At 41.3% G+C, this 14668-nt stretch overlaps 1 protein-coding gene across 4 annotated transcripts in view; it reads right to left on the bottom strand.

Moving 5' to 3' along the window:
- Window positions 1-14668, bottom strand: part of ABCC4 (ATP binding cassette subfamily C member 4 (PEL blood group)) — a 156895-nt gene that overhangs the window by 45170 nt on the left and 97057 nt on the right. For all 4 annotated transcript variants that reach the window (XR_011738437.1, XM_071806713.1, XM_071806706.1 and 1 more), the window contains exons 21-22: window positions 3007-3157; window positions 2258-2377 (exon numbers count right to left, since the gene is read on the bottom strand). Coding sequence is in view for 3 of the 4 variants with exons in the window: in XM_071806713.1 (XP_071662814.1) it covers window positions 2258-2377; window positions 3007-3157 (271 nt within the window). In the remaining variant the exon portion in view is untranslated. The remainder of the gene's footprint in view (window positions 1-2257; window positions 2378-3006; window positions 3158-14668) is intronic.

Raw genomic sequence — 14668 nt, forward strand, 5'->3', positions numbered from 1 at the left:
ACTACTAACGAGCTTGCTTATGGAGATACTGCTCTGGCAGCTAGGAAACTAAGGTTTGGTCAAATCTCAGTATGCCTTTTAGATTTTTTTTTTTTTAATCTACAGATTATTCAACATCAAATTCATAGGCATCCCTGAAAGAGGATACGCAGCAAGTCTTGTCAGCCCTAAACAGAGAAGAGAATACCACTACAGTCAAAAGCACTAAAAAAAAACATTGCTGGCTGGGAGAGTCTTTTGTGATACAGCAAAGAGTTTAAAACTCTTTGGTGGATTTAAGAACCCAGGACTCCAAATTTGTGAGCTGGTATTAAAGGTGCCCTCTTCTATTGGCTCTTGTTTGCACACATTTAGTATCAAAGAATCACTCAGGGTGGAAGCAACCTCAGGAGGTCTCTAGTTCAACCTCTTGCTCAAAGCTGGGTCAGCTCCAAGGTCAGACCATGCTGCTCCACACTTTATGCAGCTGAGTCTTGAAAATCTCCATGGATGGAGACTGCACAACATCTCCAGGCAATCTATTCCTCTGCCTGACTGTCCTCACAGTGAAAATATTTTTCCTTGTAATCCAGGTTAAAGCTCTCCTGTCATAGCCGTCTTCTCACTCCTCCCACCATGTACCACTGAGAAGAGCTTGACTGTCTTTTTGGTAACATCCTTGCAGGTTCCAGATGGCAGCCATTAAGTCCTCTCCAAGCCTTCTCTTTTGTGAGTTGAACAAGCACTGTTTCCTCAGCCTCTCGTCACAGGGAGATCTCTCCTGTTAGTCCCCTGACTACCTCAGTGGTCCATCTGCTGAGCTCACTCCAGTTTGTCACAGTGTTTACTGGTATCTGGAGGTCCAAAGATGGAGGCAGGATTCCAGACGTGCTAACAAGTGCTGATGGTGATAATCACTTCCCTCCTTCCACTGGCTGTGCTTTTCTTAACACCGCCCAGTAGCCTCTGCTGGCCAGGCACATTGTTGGCTCATATTCACTCCGAGGATCAAAACCCACACACACGCTAAGCAAGCTGATGCACCCCTAACACTCTGGTGGGAAAGACACCAAGATGAAGCATGCAGGTACACCAAAGAGTGCGACTATAAGCACTGAAGCTTAACCTCGAAGGCAGGTTCCTGAACTGCCCAGCAGGGGTGTTACTGGCAGTTTTGTTAGAGAGATGCATAAAAACAACTGGAAAATAGTGTGTTTATGTTCCTTAGGTCTGACCTTAAAATACAAGAAAATATTTATTTTAAAGGTCATGGTCGTCTTTGTATAGTGAAATTTTCATATGTGGTTTATTCACTAAAGATGTATTTTAATACAAAGCTTAAAATCAACTTTGTGTTCCCTCGCTATCAGCTTCTGTAAAATTAATTTGCTCAGACAAGTAGTGACTTGAAAATATTGAGAAATGGGGAATTCAAAGCTAGAGGTGACTCCCTGGAAGATATATTTCCCTGGTCACAAGTTACTGGGCTCACCACAGAGGTTGGTGTCCACAATTCTACAGTCTATGATAAATCGTATGTCAGAAAAAATCAGCTGGTCCGGTCTGAAGCCTTAGAAGTCTGTAAATTACAAAAAAAGTGCCATAAAATATAATTGTATGTCTTACAACAGAGGAAATTCAGGATCTTACCTGACAAACACAAAATTGCAAACTTGCATTCTGCTACATCTTGAAAACCATTGTAATAGAGAACATTTAACCAACAGAAGGTAAAGAATCACAGTGGAAAACCTGAATTATATTACTTACACATGCAGAATACTAATATTTTATGTGTTCTGGTCATGTTAAAGCTGTATATTACATTTGAGCCCTGAAAGCTGCTCAAAGTAAAAAAGAAGTAAGATTTATGAAGCTTTTCCAAGATGACTTATATTAATCACCTCTGTCCACTCCTAGCACACTACTTAATATTAAATGCTTCATAATATTATTGTTTTCCCCTCTCTCTTTTTAAAGATGGAATCCAGGAAAAATGCCAAAAATGATTCTTTAACTATTATTTTCAGGCACACTTTAAAATGTTTATCTTAGACATTTTTAAAACATGCGTGGGTATCCCAAACTATTTAGCAGCCAAAAGTAAACTCTCAAAATCCAGACAGATAATAAACATTTTTCTTCTAATAGAGAAACTTTACCCTACAGAAACAAATGCACAGCTCCTGATTTTAATGTACATTATATGCATGTCACTGAAGATATTTTGCTCTTACAGGGCAAAGTATTTGATTTTCCACTTCAATTCATCACTAACCTGAGTGGAGGTCTTGGTGTGCATCAAATAATTTCTGAAATCTTTCCTCTGCTTTCAAAGCCCGAATAGTCCAAAGTCCCTGGAGGGATGACGACAAGTGGGAGAAAACTGGACTTCGAGCTACAAAGGGAAATGAGAGTAACTTAGCAATAGCTGAAGGATAATATTTTGTACCACACTAATCTTTAATCCTACTACTTTATATATAACCATACAAGGTACTGTGCTGCATCCTTTTAGAATAAATATGTGATATCTTAAACCAAAGCCTTCTTACTCCATTAGAATCAGTCAGACAGCCAGGCAGATTAATTTATACAAATGTATCTTAGGTCTTTAACAACAGCCATCACTGAAGGTATTCTTTGAGCTTTATTAATGACATAAGCCACCCATGTTTGTTATTCATAGTGTTTAATATTTCATATTAGGAACAAGCTAAAGTCAGGCACAAGAACCAGATTAAGTCAGAATCACCATTAGCATCTGCATGCAAGGTCCCAAAGACCAGCAATTTAGCATGTTCTTAACTAGCTTCACTTACGGATAGATGAACTGACATACCTACGGTTTGTCATGACACAAAACAGAGTTAAGCGTGTAATTCACCAGGCAAGAACCAAGGCAATAAGGAAGTTATTTGCATAGCAAAAGAAAAAAATCTTTGATGGATTGTCTATAAAACATTGGCATTTCACATAATAATAAGCAGGGTTCAAACTAACTTTAAGTCCCGCCAAACTACATACTTGTGGATTCTAGACGTTTAATATCTCTTGAAGTGTCTAAGAAATATCGTCGGAGAAAAATGAAAAGAATAAATAGTGGAATTAAGGGGATGAGTATCCAAGGAATCACGGCCACAGCCACAGCCACCACACCAAAAATCTGTAGGAGAGTCTGCAACACAATAGAAACAAAATAAAAAATTCTTTGCCAGAAGAATTTCATTTAGAACAAGTATAAAACTATTTAACACTACTGAAACACATATTTAAACATAACTACCAAATTTAAGAGTGGATGCATTGTATAACATAGGAACAACATCTATTTTTAAGCAACTAAGAATTTACAGCAACACACAATTTGACTCCTTGTGCAGTTTATGGTTTTATTCTGTATTATTTGTTAAGAAATGTCTTTACAAAACTGTTTGAATGAACATTAGTGTATGTCCTTGTGAATTATTCTGTGCCTGCTGTAACAAAGTAATAGATGATTAATGAAACAGACAACTAAGCTTTAAAGGACTCAAGCTACCATGTGTTTTCATGCCAGGTAAACTGTCAAAGACTGACTTCAAGTTCAAAGACCTGACAGCTAGAAGAGCAAGTTTCAACATGGGTTTGTTACTTTTTCCTAAAAACAGCTTTGTCCCATTTAGAAAGAAAACCCAATATCAGAGAAAGTGAGCTTTCTCTTCCCAAAGAATTGCTTTGGGAAACATAAGGGGAACAAGCAAATAAGAAGAAAATGTTGAACACTGCAAGAAGTGTCGTAGGAGGCTGGTTTTACCAGGTTTCCTTCACAGAATGAGATGAACAGCTGTGCTAAACCCGAATTTACTCTTAGAAAACTAGCTATAACGTGGAATGAAGCGTTGCTGCTTAGGTCAGTGGATCCCGCCTCCACTTTCTGCTTTGAATCTCACATCTCCTGCAGACCACCTCACATCCATCACATCAAACATTCACTTGAATACACTACGAAAAGCATTATCTGCACACAATTTTATTTCAGAACACCAGCTGTATGTGTACATATGTGTGTATATACAAAAAGAGTCCTGGCATACTGAAACCAGTATGTCCATTTGCTCCTTAAAAAGGAAAAAAAAAAAAGCATACAAAAAGAAACCCAACCTGTACAGAAACCAGACAACTGAAATTCTACCTCAATACTAATTGCCTGTACTATTTTTATTAACGAATTTCTTAGAAATGACAATGTTTTCTAAAATGTCTCCATTTTATGGACTGTAGAGGCGCCACCTTCTTCATCATCACATATGATGCACAAGTAAATTCCAGGTGAATTTTGTGGCTGGCTGATTTTTGGATGCCAAAACTGCGTTAGTGACCACTGCATCCCAAGAATGTGTTTTACAGCAAAAAGGCTTCTGTCCCCTGTCCCTTTATCTGTGCATCAAGTTGGAAAAGATAAGCAACACATGAACTAAGGTCAGGTAGCAGAGTGCTACCTGGATTTTCAAACACTTTCAACTGAGGCATCTATCACAGAATCATAGAACAGTTTGGGTTGGAAGGGACCTTCAAAGGTCATTTACTCCAACCCCCCTGCAATGAGCAGGGACATCTTCAACTAGATCAGGTTGCTCAGAGCCCTGTCCAGCCTGGCCTGGAATGTCTCCAGGGATGGGGCATCTACCACCTCTCTAGGCAACATGTGCCAGTGTTTTACCCTCATTGTGAAAAAATGTATTCCTCATGTCTAGTCTGAATCTCCCCTCCTTTAATTGAAAACCATTACCCCTTGTCCTATTGCAACAGGCCCTGCTAAAAAGTCTGTTCCCATCTTTCTTACAGGCCCCTTTTAAGTACTGAAAGGCCGCAATAAGGTCACCCTGGAGCCTTCTCTTCTCCAGACTGAACAACCCCAACTCTCTCAGCCTGTCCTCACAGTAGAGCTGTTCCAGCCCTCTGATCATCTTGGTGGCCTCCTCTGGCCCCTCTCCAACAGGTCCATGTCTTTCCTCTGCTGAGGGTTCCAGACCTGGACACAGGACTCCAGGTGGGGTCTCACCAGAGCACAATATGCCTACGAAACTCTACATTTCCCATTGTGCTTCTGGTAGCCCCCACACACATGCTCTAAAGCCAAAATTGAGCACAACCTTTTCCCCTAGATCTGTGTTTTTCCTTGAGGCTTCTGTGACTTTACCCTAATTTCACATGACCAGAGAGCAAACCCACATGCCTTATGCATTACAACTGCACGAGTCAGCACAATTCAGTCTTCGGCTCTAGGCAAGATCTTGGCTTGTGATAGAAGATTTATCAGCATAACAGCCTTAAGTCTCATAGATCCTGAAAGTACGTTATAGGGTCTCATTAATCTATTAAGGAATATAGCATTAGGGTACGTATGGGGTAGGAGCTCTGAGGGAAGCTGCATTACCACTACACTGCTGATCTGTGGGTTAAGGTGTTTACGGCATCCTGTTGTTTGACCTTACAGATACATACAGTAGATTGCAAACACTTTACCTAGATTTCATCACAAAGAGGTTAGGTGGCAGCAAAAGTGCGCAGTGTTTCACTTGGATCTATCATGCACATGGTCATGCCAGCACAACGCAAAACAAAGCAGAGCTGCCATCAGCCCTCCTCTAACGCCTACTTCTCTGGTGTTCTTTAAAACCCTGTAAGCGTATTTCATTTCTATCATGGGGTGAGAGGAAAGGAAATAAAGATTACTGACCTACTCCAGATTTTTCTCCTGTCTAGATCCCTGTTTTCCCCAGTGCTGCTCAATGACTTTGCCAAGTCTGTCAGCCATCCACACACCAGCTAATTTCTCAAGGCTTCCTCACCTCCATCCTCATCGGCAAACAGAGACTGAAGCCTGTTTCTTCCTTCGGACAACTCACTCCCAAATCTGCTTTATACGGCTGCTGCCTTCCCCTTCTCTCCCTCCGTCACCTCCTAGATAGCCACAAAAAAGAGTTTTCTGAAGCATTTCTGCTTCTTCGGAGCATCAGCTGCAAACCTGAAATGAGGCATTGAGGAAAGCTGCTTCAAGGAAAAGAATTCCAAGGCAAATAAATGTTTATTGACAAAAAATAAAAAAGCCAAACTGAAGTTTTAGTGATGATAATCTACAACACACTGCAAAGGGCCAGTGGCAGTGAGAGTAGAACTATTAGGATCCAGCTCATGTAAACAAAGCCTTGCTACAGTGAAAATACAGAGAAGGAAAAGATGGTTAGGATGACTAAAGTAAAAATCTGACACCGCCTTTGGAAGGAATTTTAGATGAGCCTGCACCACCTTATCATTATAAAAATTTATGATAGGGTGGATCAGTCATGCATGTTGTTTTTTTGGAAAACCAAACTTGCATACAAATTAACTCTTAATGAAGCTAGTCTGAAAGCCAGACACAACCACTTGCAGACTGTAATCATGTAGTTACTGCGTGAGGTAAGGCAAAGGTTCTACCTCCCGTGTTTCACAAGAGACAACAAACCCCTCCAGCTGGAGACGGTCCCAAGTGCTCATAGAGTCACTGCGTGCAGGTTGGAGGACCCGAGATGATCAGCAGCCCAATGACAATGATAAGACCAGCAGTCTGAGTGCTCTTCTCTATGCAGACAAGCAGTGAGCTAAACATGCACTTTGCACAGCAAGAAACACTCAGGACTGGGTATCTAGACCTTGTCTAGCAGAATTGGCTTACAACTGAAAATTGCATCAAAAGTCTGCAGCAGATTTCCCTACGCAAAAGAAATATGGCCTACAAAACCAGCACCTTTTAAATGCTAAAATTAAGAACTACAGTAAAAGTCTTCTGTAATGACTGTGCAGAAAACAATCGCCAATTTTTTTTAAAAATAGGAGCTGATTAATTACATTTTATAGCTATCTACGCAGTTCTGGAAACAAGGCCACCTCATACAAAAGACAACAGATGGAGAGGCTACTCAAACTGAAAATAGCTGGACAGAGAAATCTAATTTGCTTCCAAATGAAGGCAAATTGTCTGATGTCCACCTTCAAATTTGCTTCAGTTTCCTTGGAGAAAAAAGAATCACCCGCTCACAGGCTGCACATACTCTATTCCTAGAGTACAGAACAGCACATGCTGCTTCTGTTGGAGTCATCCTCTTGCTTCCAAGAGTCCTGAGATATTTCCCTCATGCTTGGGTCAGTCACTTGGTTCACTGTGGCTTATTCTTCCTCAAGAAATCTCCTGCCTCACTAGAACAAACATACCCTCTTGTCACCCTCCAGGGAAGCGAATGCTCTGATCAGCACATTCACTTGCGAAACGTGCTTTCCCTTTATCTTCTGATGACCTACATATTCGTAATTCTTATAGGTGCTGAGAGGAATATCCTGGAGCTTCTATCTCAAACAGGTCTTGATCTAGGAAGAACAAGGTATTTCTGTAGCACAACCACACAACAGAAAGGCATTTAATGCAAGGTAAAGAAACAATAAGAAAAAAACCCCAAAAATCTGGAAAAACATGGGAATTACAAGCTATAAGCCTTTCCCTTTGTTGCAGAAACTATACCACTTATATAATGTTAGAAGACTCTGGGGAGACCTCATAGAAGCTTTCCAGTACCTAAAAGGGACCAACAAGAAAGTTGGAGAGAGACTTTTTACAAGGGCAGGTAGTGATAGGACAAGGAATAATGGCTTAAAACTGAAAAAGGTCAGATTTAGATTAGATATAAGGAAGAAATTCTTCCCCATGAGGGTGGTGAGGCACTGGAACAGGCTGCCCAGAGAAGCTGTGGATGCCTCATCCCTGGGAGTGTTCCAGGCCAGGCTGGACAGGGCTTTGAGCAACCTGGTCTAGTAGAAGGTGTCCCTGCCTATGGCAAGGGGTTGGGACAAGAGGATATTTAAGGTTCCTTCCAACCTGAATCATTCTATGACAATTCTATGATTTGAAGTAATTTAATAAAGTTGACAGCACAAAAATGCAAAAGCAAAATTCAGAGTTCATGATGTCTCCTAACAATGTCTATCCTTCCATTCTATAGATCACTACCCTTCCATAGCAGTTATACCCCGAGCTTAATATTTCGTGTATGGTTTAAGTCCTTTGAAAAAGGCACCTGGCCTTCATGTAGAACCCTACTTTGAACCCCTCAGGTCTACTAGCACTTTGCTTCAGTGGATATTTAGAGTCTTTTATCTCTTCATGAAAGTAACTATAAAACACCTCTGTCTTCTTTCTAATGAGGTCAACATACTCAGATCTTTGAGGTCTTCCATAATTCAAAAATAAGTTTTGCATTGTTGTTTGTTTTTAAATGGACCTTACAATGTATTTCAGGATCTCTTACCAAATACATGCATAAGGGGTACCATGTAGTTGTGTGTCTATGCAAGTTCCCAGTCTAATTTGTAATGCCAAATCATGGGTTTGACAACTATGATAGAGGACCTACTACCACAAAAACCACACTATTCTGGACTTGCAGCTTGGTGACCTGGTAGGACCTCTAATGAATGAGTGGAGCCCAACGGATAGGATTTGAGACTCAGAAAGCTGTATGTGGGAGCCCCCATGTCACTTACATAGTGAAACTCCTCTCCTAGTTTAGAAAGTTATTCATCTAACCTTTAAGTAGATACCCAGTGACCCTACAGTTGAATATTTCTCTAGAGTCCATTAACTGTATAGACTAGATGCCCTCTGACTACAGCAAAGTAAGCATCTAAAGTCCAACAAGCAGACAGTTATATTTTGATGACTGAATCTGCAGTCAAGTCCCACCCAAGAACTGCAGTGTTCCAGGACTGGTTTTACCAATATTTAAGCAGAGGTAAAACAGTCAAACGCACCTACCCTGGCTCTGCCCCCAGCTCCCTGGACCCCGATATGGACTCCCAAGGATTATATTAGCCCATGGACACTGCCACGAAGCCTTACTAATTTAATAACAGCAATGGTGCATATCCTGCATATCCTGGATTTCAAGTTTGCCACCTTAACTGCATGAACTTACGGCACTCTCCGTCAGGCTGTGCTGTGTGAAGTAAAGCCAGGTCAAGAAACTACAAAACCCCACTCTGTTCATACTTGCTTGGCATCACCCTTCCTCCTCCTCCCCTCCCCCTGACTAAAATTATTTCCTCGTTAGCTCTGCCAAATAACTGCATGCACAATCAATCCCTAATCCAGTTCTGACATTTTCTTCTTCCTTGAACACCCTTTTTTTTTTTGTCTTAAACAGGCTTTTTCAAAACAGAGTCTTCGGTCTGACTGTCCTGCATCTTCGTTCAAGCCCAACCGCACCAGTGGCTGGTGACACTGGCACAGCAGCAGACCAGCTTCTCTGGGGAGGAGACATCGCAAGGAGCAGATCAGAGCAACAAACACTTCACTTGGGCCAGCTGCATCCAGAGCAACATATCGAACCACATTGTCGATTTTCTGTATTTTTTCCCTTTATTTAAAAAACAAACAACAACAAAAAAAAAAAAAAAAAAAAAGGAAAAAAAAGCCCAACACCAACCAAACAAAACCCAAACAACAAAAAAAACAGGAACCATCCAAATAGAAACCCTTTACCTTTGTATCATAATCCTAGCACATGAGCAGTTCAACTTGATTTTACCCAAAGTGGCTGAGTTGAGGCATGTAGTCTTGTCTCTGAACTATCTTTTTAATAAAATTTATGAGCTTTCTTTCGGAACTGTTTTAAAAAAAACTACATATGGCTGTTTATACTGTTGCTTGCATCAAACTGTCAGGAACTGATTTGTCTTGAGAGAAAAAGCAATGAAGACTTATGAGCATAGGAAAAAAAGCGTTGCATGTAACTCCAATATTTAAAAGACATCTCAGACGCCGTGCTTTTCTGAAGCAACTAGTGACAGCAATCTTTGACAGGAATGACAGCTCTCAGTCAGCGTTAATTCAGCTTTAGGAAAATGTGCATCCATGAGAAAATTACAAATACAAAGACAAGACAACCAAAGCACTGAAAGGGGACAAAAAGGCACAGCTGGGAAAGAAATGAAAACTGTAATTTCAGATAAACTGAGTGAAAGAAAAATGTAAGAACTAAATACTGCCAGCTCTAAAAGCTTCGAAAACAGCAAGCTTGCCTTATCTTCCACAAGACACCCCCTCTTCCTCTGAATCTTACTATTTGCAATTAGCCAACAAGAGGCTACCTAACTAAATCCATATGTCACTGCAAATGGGCTGAATGCACCTGTCAGATATACCACAAAAATGTATTCAAAATTCCCAATCACATCCTTACCACTAGTACCTTCTACTTGTTCTTGTCTCTGTAAGATAGTCTTTCTGAATCATTGTTCTTCCAAGAGAACAAGCATATACTTAGCTCCTCAGGGCAAATGTTTTCTGTGCCACCAACATGCTCATTCGTTTGACTTGGCATGCATTTTGTCATTAAGTGAAAAGCCTTAATACTTGTTTGAGATCATGGCAAATTGTGTCCAATTGTTCTTTACCAAGTGACCTTATAATAAAAAGGGTGTTTTCCTTAATACATTGGCACTGTCACCATTCTCTTGTATTTAAACAGCAACCTATCATCAATCTCTTATCCTACAAGGGCTAGAAACAGGCTTTCTGGGCACGCTGGGCCAAGAGGCTTACCTGCCTTATGCAGGTCTTGATCCCAACAGCAGCTCTCAAAAATCACAGTCCATATGTTGTCTGAGACTCCCATGCATTGATGCTTCAGAAACAGATGCATAATCAAGCTCCGGGCTTTGTGATTCTGCCAGACACTCAAAACACTCGTCCTTTAAACTCTGCATTACATTCCTACAACATCATGAAGTTATTTTCCTTTTTGTAATAAGTTATCTATCTTCACTCATTCTTGAGCATTGGTAAGGATCACGGCTGAAAACATTGTGACTAGTTCAGCCAGAAGAAGACACATTCAGAGCGGGAGGCACTGCGATCTGCACATCAACGACGAGCTAACGAGCCACAGATCAGGCCCGCTGACCGACCTGAGATGGAGGATGTGCTGGAAGACACATAGCCCCATCTCCTGATATGCCCAACTTGGCAAACGAAGGGGAAAAGCTGAGACCCCTTTATCATGGCCGAGGGCTTGTCGAAACTTGATCTTTTGCAATCACCATTTCCCCTTGGATTTCTGCACCACACAAAGGCAGACCCTCAACGTGGCCCAGGATTTGTCCAGACTTGTCCCTCTTTCGCAATCACCACTTCTGCCCCCCCACCAGACTTTCTTCTGCTCTGGGAGCTATAAAAGGCTCACCCTAAAACAGCATGGGGAGGAATACCAGTCTCATCTAAGGGCCTGTCCAGTCACCATCAAGGGATTACCACCCTACCAGTCTCACCGAAGGGAATACCAGCTCGGCCTCACCAAGAGAATACCAGCACCCTGAGGACCCTCACGCTGAACCAGACATCAGAGGACGCTGTGCTCCTGACGCCAGCATCCTCGCCGTGGAACACCAAGGCCACGCATCATCGTACAAGTCCTGTCATCCACACTGCAGGGCCGTAAGAGACTGGATCCCTCACTCCTTTCTTCCTTCTCTCTGCTCTTTCCTTCTCTCCTTTTTTCTACACCCTAATTTCTTTGTCTCTCCTTCTATATATATATATATTTATTTATTTCTCTCTCCCTTATACCTTAGTTTTCTTCCTTCTCTACCACTCTCTTCCTCTCTTTCCCTTTGAATATATAAGGACAACACCATCTTTAAGCTCTGCTGTTGATTTCTGGTTATATTTCATATTATAGCTACTGATGGTTGCCAATACGCTGCTCGTAGTAGGATTTTTGCTGTTAATGTGTTGATAAGTTCTGTTATACTTTTGCCAAGTCACCATTCGCTGTAACCAATATTCCAACAAGTACTTTTAGTAAAACTCACAATTGAATTGGACCCTGGAGGTGACTGTCTGTCATTCACTTCACATAACCGCGGAGAATTAACCCAGACCTAACTCACACCTGGTCTCATCTGTTGAGTCAGGGCGCGTGTCGCGTCTAGAGTTAACTCATCCCTCATCCCATCTGTTGGGACGGGACACTCATCTAAGAAGTTAGTTGCCAGGGTGCTTTGACCACAGTAATAAGTGATGTCCAGCTAATACAGATTTTCCATGAGAAAACAAGCCCTTATGAGTGCCAAAACTATGGCCCTACTCATGCATCTCTACATGCAGCTCCTGTTCATACCACTATACATGAAAGCCAATACTGTCATGCAAAAAAGGACAGAGTCACGATGCATTCTGGTAGATGGCTGTAGACAATGTATTTTTCTATTTATAAGCAGTAAAATCTTGAGGAGGACCTTTAATTTGATTTTCTCAAATGCTACCAGACACTTCCATACAAAAATGTTCTCAGGGATTCGGGCAGCAAGGCACAACTTTGCAATGAGGATCTACATCAAAGTGAGAGATCCTCTTCTTGCAGTTTAAAGGGAGTCAGTCACAGCTTTATTTTGGTCTTCTATAAAATGACGCTAAAAAGTTAACATGTTTTGTGGTTCAGCAGCGCTAGGTTGGTTGTCTTCTCTTCCAAATGTCCACAGTCCCTGGCTATATTCTTACACTGCTCTCTTCCCAAGGGAAAAAAAAATGCAGGCACACAAAACTTATTCACATGAACTCCAGTGCTCTTTGTACCATGACAAACATGTTATCTTCCTGTGGAACACCTCAGATGCCAAGCACAATTTTACATGGTAGCTTGAGGAAACAGCATTAATCAGAGAGAGTGTAGAACATGCACACACTCATGCTTTGTTTTCTCAACAGCTCTTGCCAGAACCTGCCTGAAACAATACAGAAAAATATCTGGCACCAGCTAGCTCTCCCAGAGTTACTCTTCTTCTCAGGTAGCGGAAAGCAGCACTTTCCATTATATTAATTCAGGGGTTTTGTGACCTATATATAAACAAGGATTCTAACACCCCTCACCATCAGCAAAAACAGCAGTAAGTATGACCATTTTGTTGGCTTTTGCACTTGCTACAATGCATTTTTGTACCTCCCCTGCCAAATGAGCCATATTTTTAAAAGGAAAGTAAAGAATGGCTCAACAATTTCTGCTCTCCTCCTACGCATTGCCAAAACTTTTCCCCAGGTATGTTAGCCCAATACAGCCCAGCTGAGCACAGACGCTGATGAAACCAAAACATTTCATTCAAAAATGGGTACTTTTCTCTTTAGCCCTGCTACGAATGGGGTATTTCCTACTTTGTTCTTTGGTCCTGTATTTAGTAATTCAACAGCAGAAGCTGATTCACCAATATTTGTCCTCGGTCTTATCTCACTTATAAGCAGTTTTTCTTTCAGTGCTAATTATTCCTTTCTTTCTATAGAAGGGACACCTATACTCAGAACAATTGAAAAAAATCAAGAAATATCTCACTGCTTTCAGGCTATTAGACTACAGGAAGCTGATCTGACAAGCTGATACAAAATGATGCAAAAAAACTACAGTAAAAGGATTGGGAAAGGATAGGGCCTTGTGACACTCCCAGTACAAAACTGTGAATGCTGTGGTGGTAAATAGGGAATGGACCACAGAAAGCAGCCAGGTTCTCATGCTCTCCCCAAACAACAACTCCTGTTGCTACTGATGGGCAAAGACCACTGGCCTTCATGGAAAACTGCTGTGATCCTGCATGCCACTATTTAGTGTTCTTGTGGTCTAGTCCATTCACTTATTCACTAAAATACTCTCCAGTGTTCCTGTGAGGAACTCCTCTCAGCTAATGAAGATGTTATCATAACCTTTTCATCCACGCTGTGCACCTTTTCTTCCCAGTTCTTCCAAATGTCTGGCAAAATTTTGCTTACTGCACAGGCTGCTGCCCCATAAGTTGCAGTTTTGCAGAGCCTGTCTTTTGAGATACACGGACTTTTGTGCCTCAGGCCTCTTGTCCCTCACAGCAAAATGCCAGAGCAGCCCCTGCCCCTCCCCAAGAATACCTCATTTTCAGCTGCATGACCTTTTCTGCTCAGCCAAGTCTAATTGTTTTGCCAGAAGTCAATTCTGTGTCTTTCAGCAACTTTAAAAGCTTTGTGCTGCATTTGGACTCTGGGCTTTTCTGTTAAGAGGAGTATCGGTCCTTCGGTAACACAGCTCTTTGGCCTTGCAGCGATTACAAGCTTTTAAGCATTTTACTGTTTGTTCTTGCTATTTAAAATACACCATTCATATATTTATTTTTAGGTGGAATGAAGTCCTAGTCATATTTCTTTAAGTTCCCCAGCAGCCCCTCTGCCCCAGTTACACAAAAACTGTGAAAAATATGAAGGACTACAGCATCAGCTATCCTAAGAAACAAAACTACCTTTTGTTCTTTTCTGGTCACACTCTTTCGTAGCAGATACACAATAAATGCTTTTTAGCTTGTCTCTGGGTTTTTTCCTAACCTCCCCAGATCTTTGCCACTCTGATAGGGCTATAAAATACTACTTTTCTATTCAAAACAAACTCTCAACTCATAATTCTTGCGTATTTCAGGCTGTTCAGTGATCACCCAGCTCCAGGAAGCTTATCAGTGGCCTGACATTTTCAGGAAGTGTATTTTAACTGTTCAGCACCAGCCTCTCACCACCACCATCAGGTTTCACCTGGTTCAGCCATTCTCTGCAGGTACAGAACCCAGTGGCACCTAAAGTAGTAACAAGAAACTTTCTTGGCAGATAACAAAC

This window comes from Patagioenas fasciata, chromosome 1 (assembly GCF_037038585.1).
Source record: "Patagioenas fasciata isolate bPatFas1 chromosome 1, bPatFas1.hap1, whole genome shotgun sequence".
Taxonomy (NCBI): Eukaryota; Metazoa; Chordata; class Aves; order Columbiformes; family Columbidae; genus Patagioenas; species Patagioenas fasciata.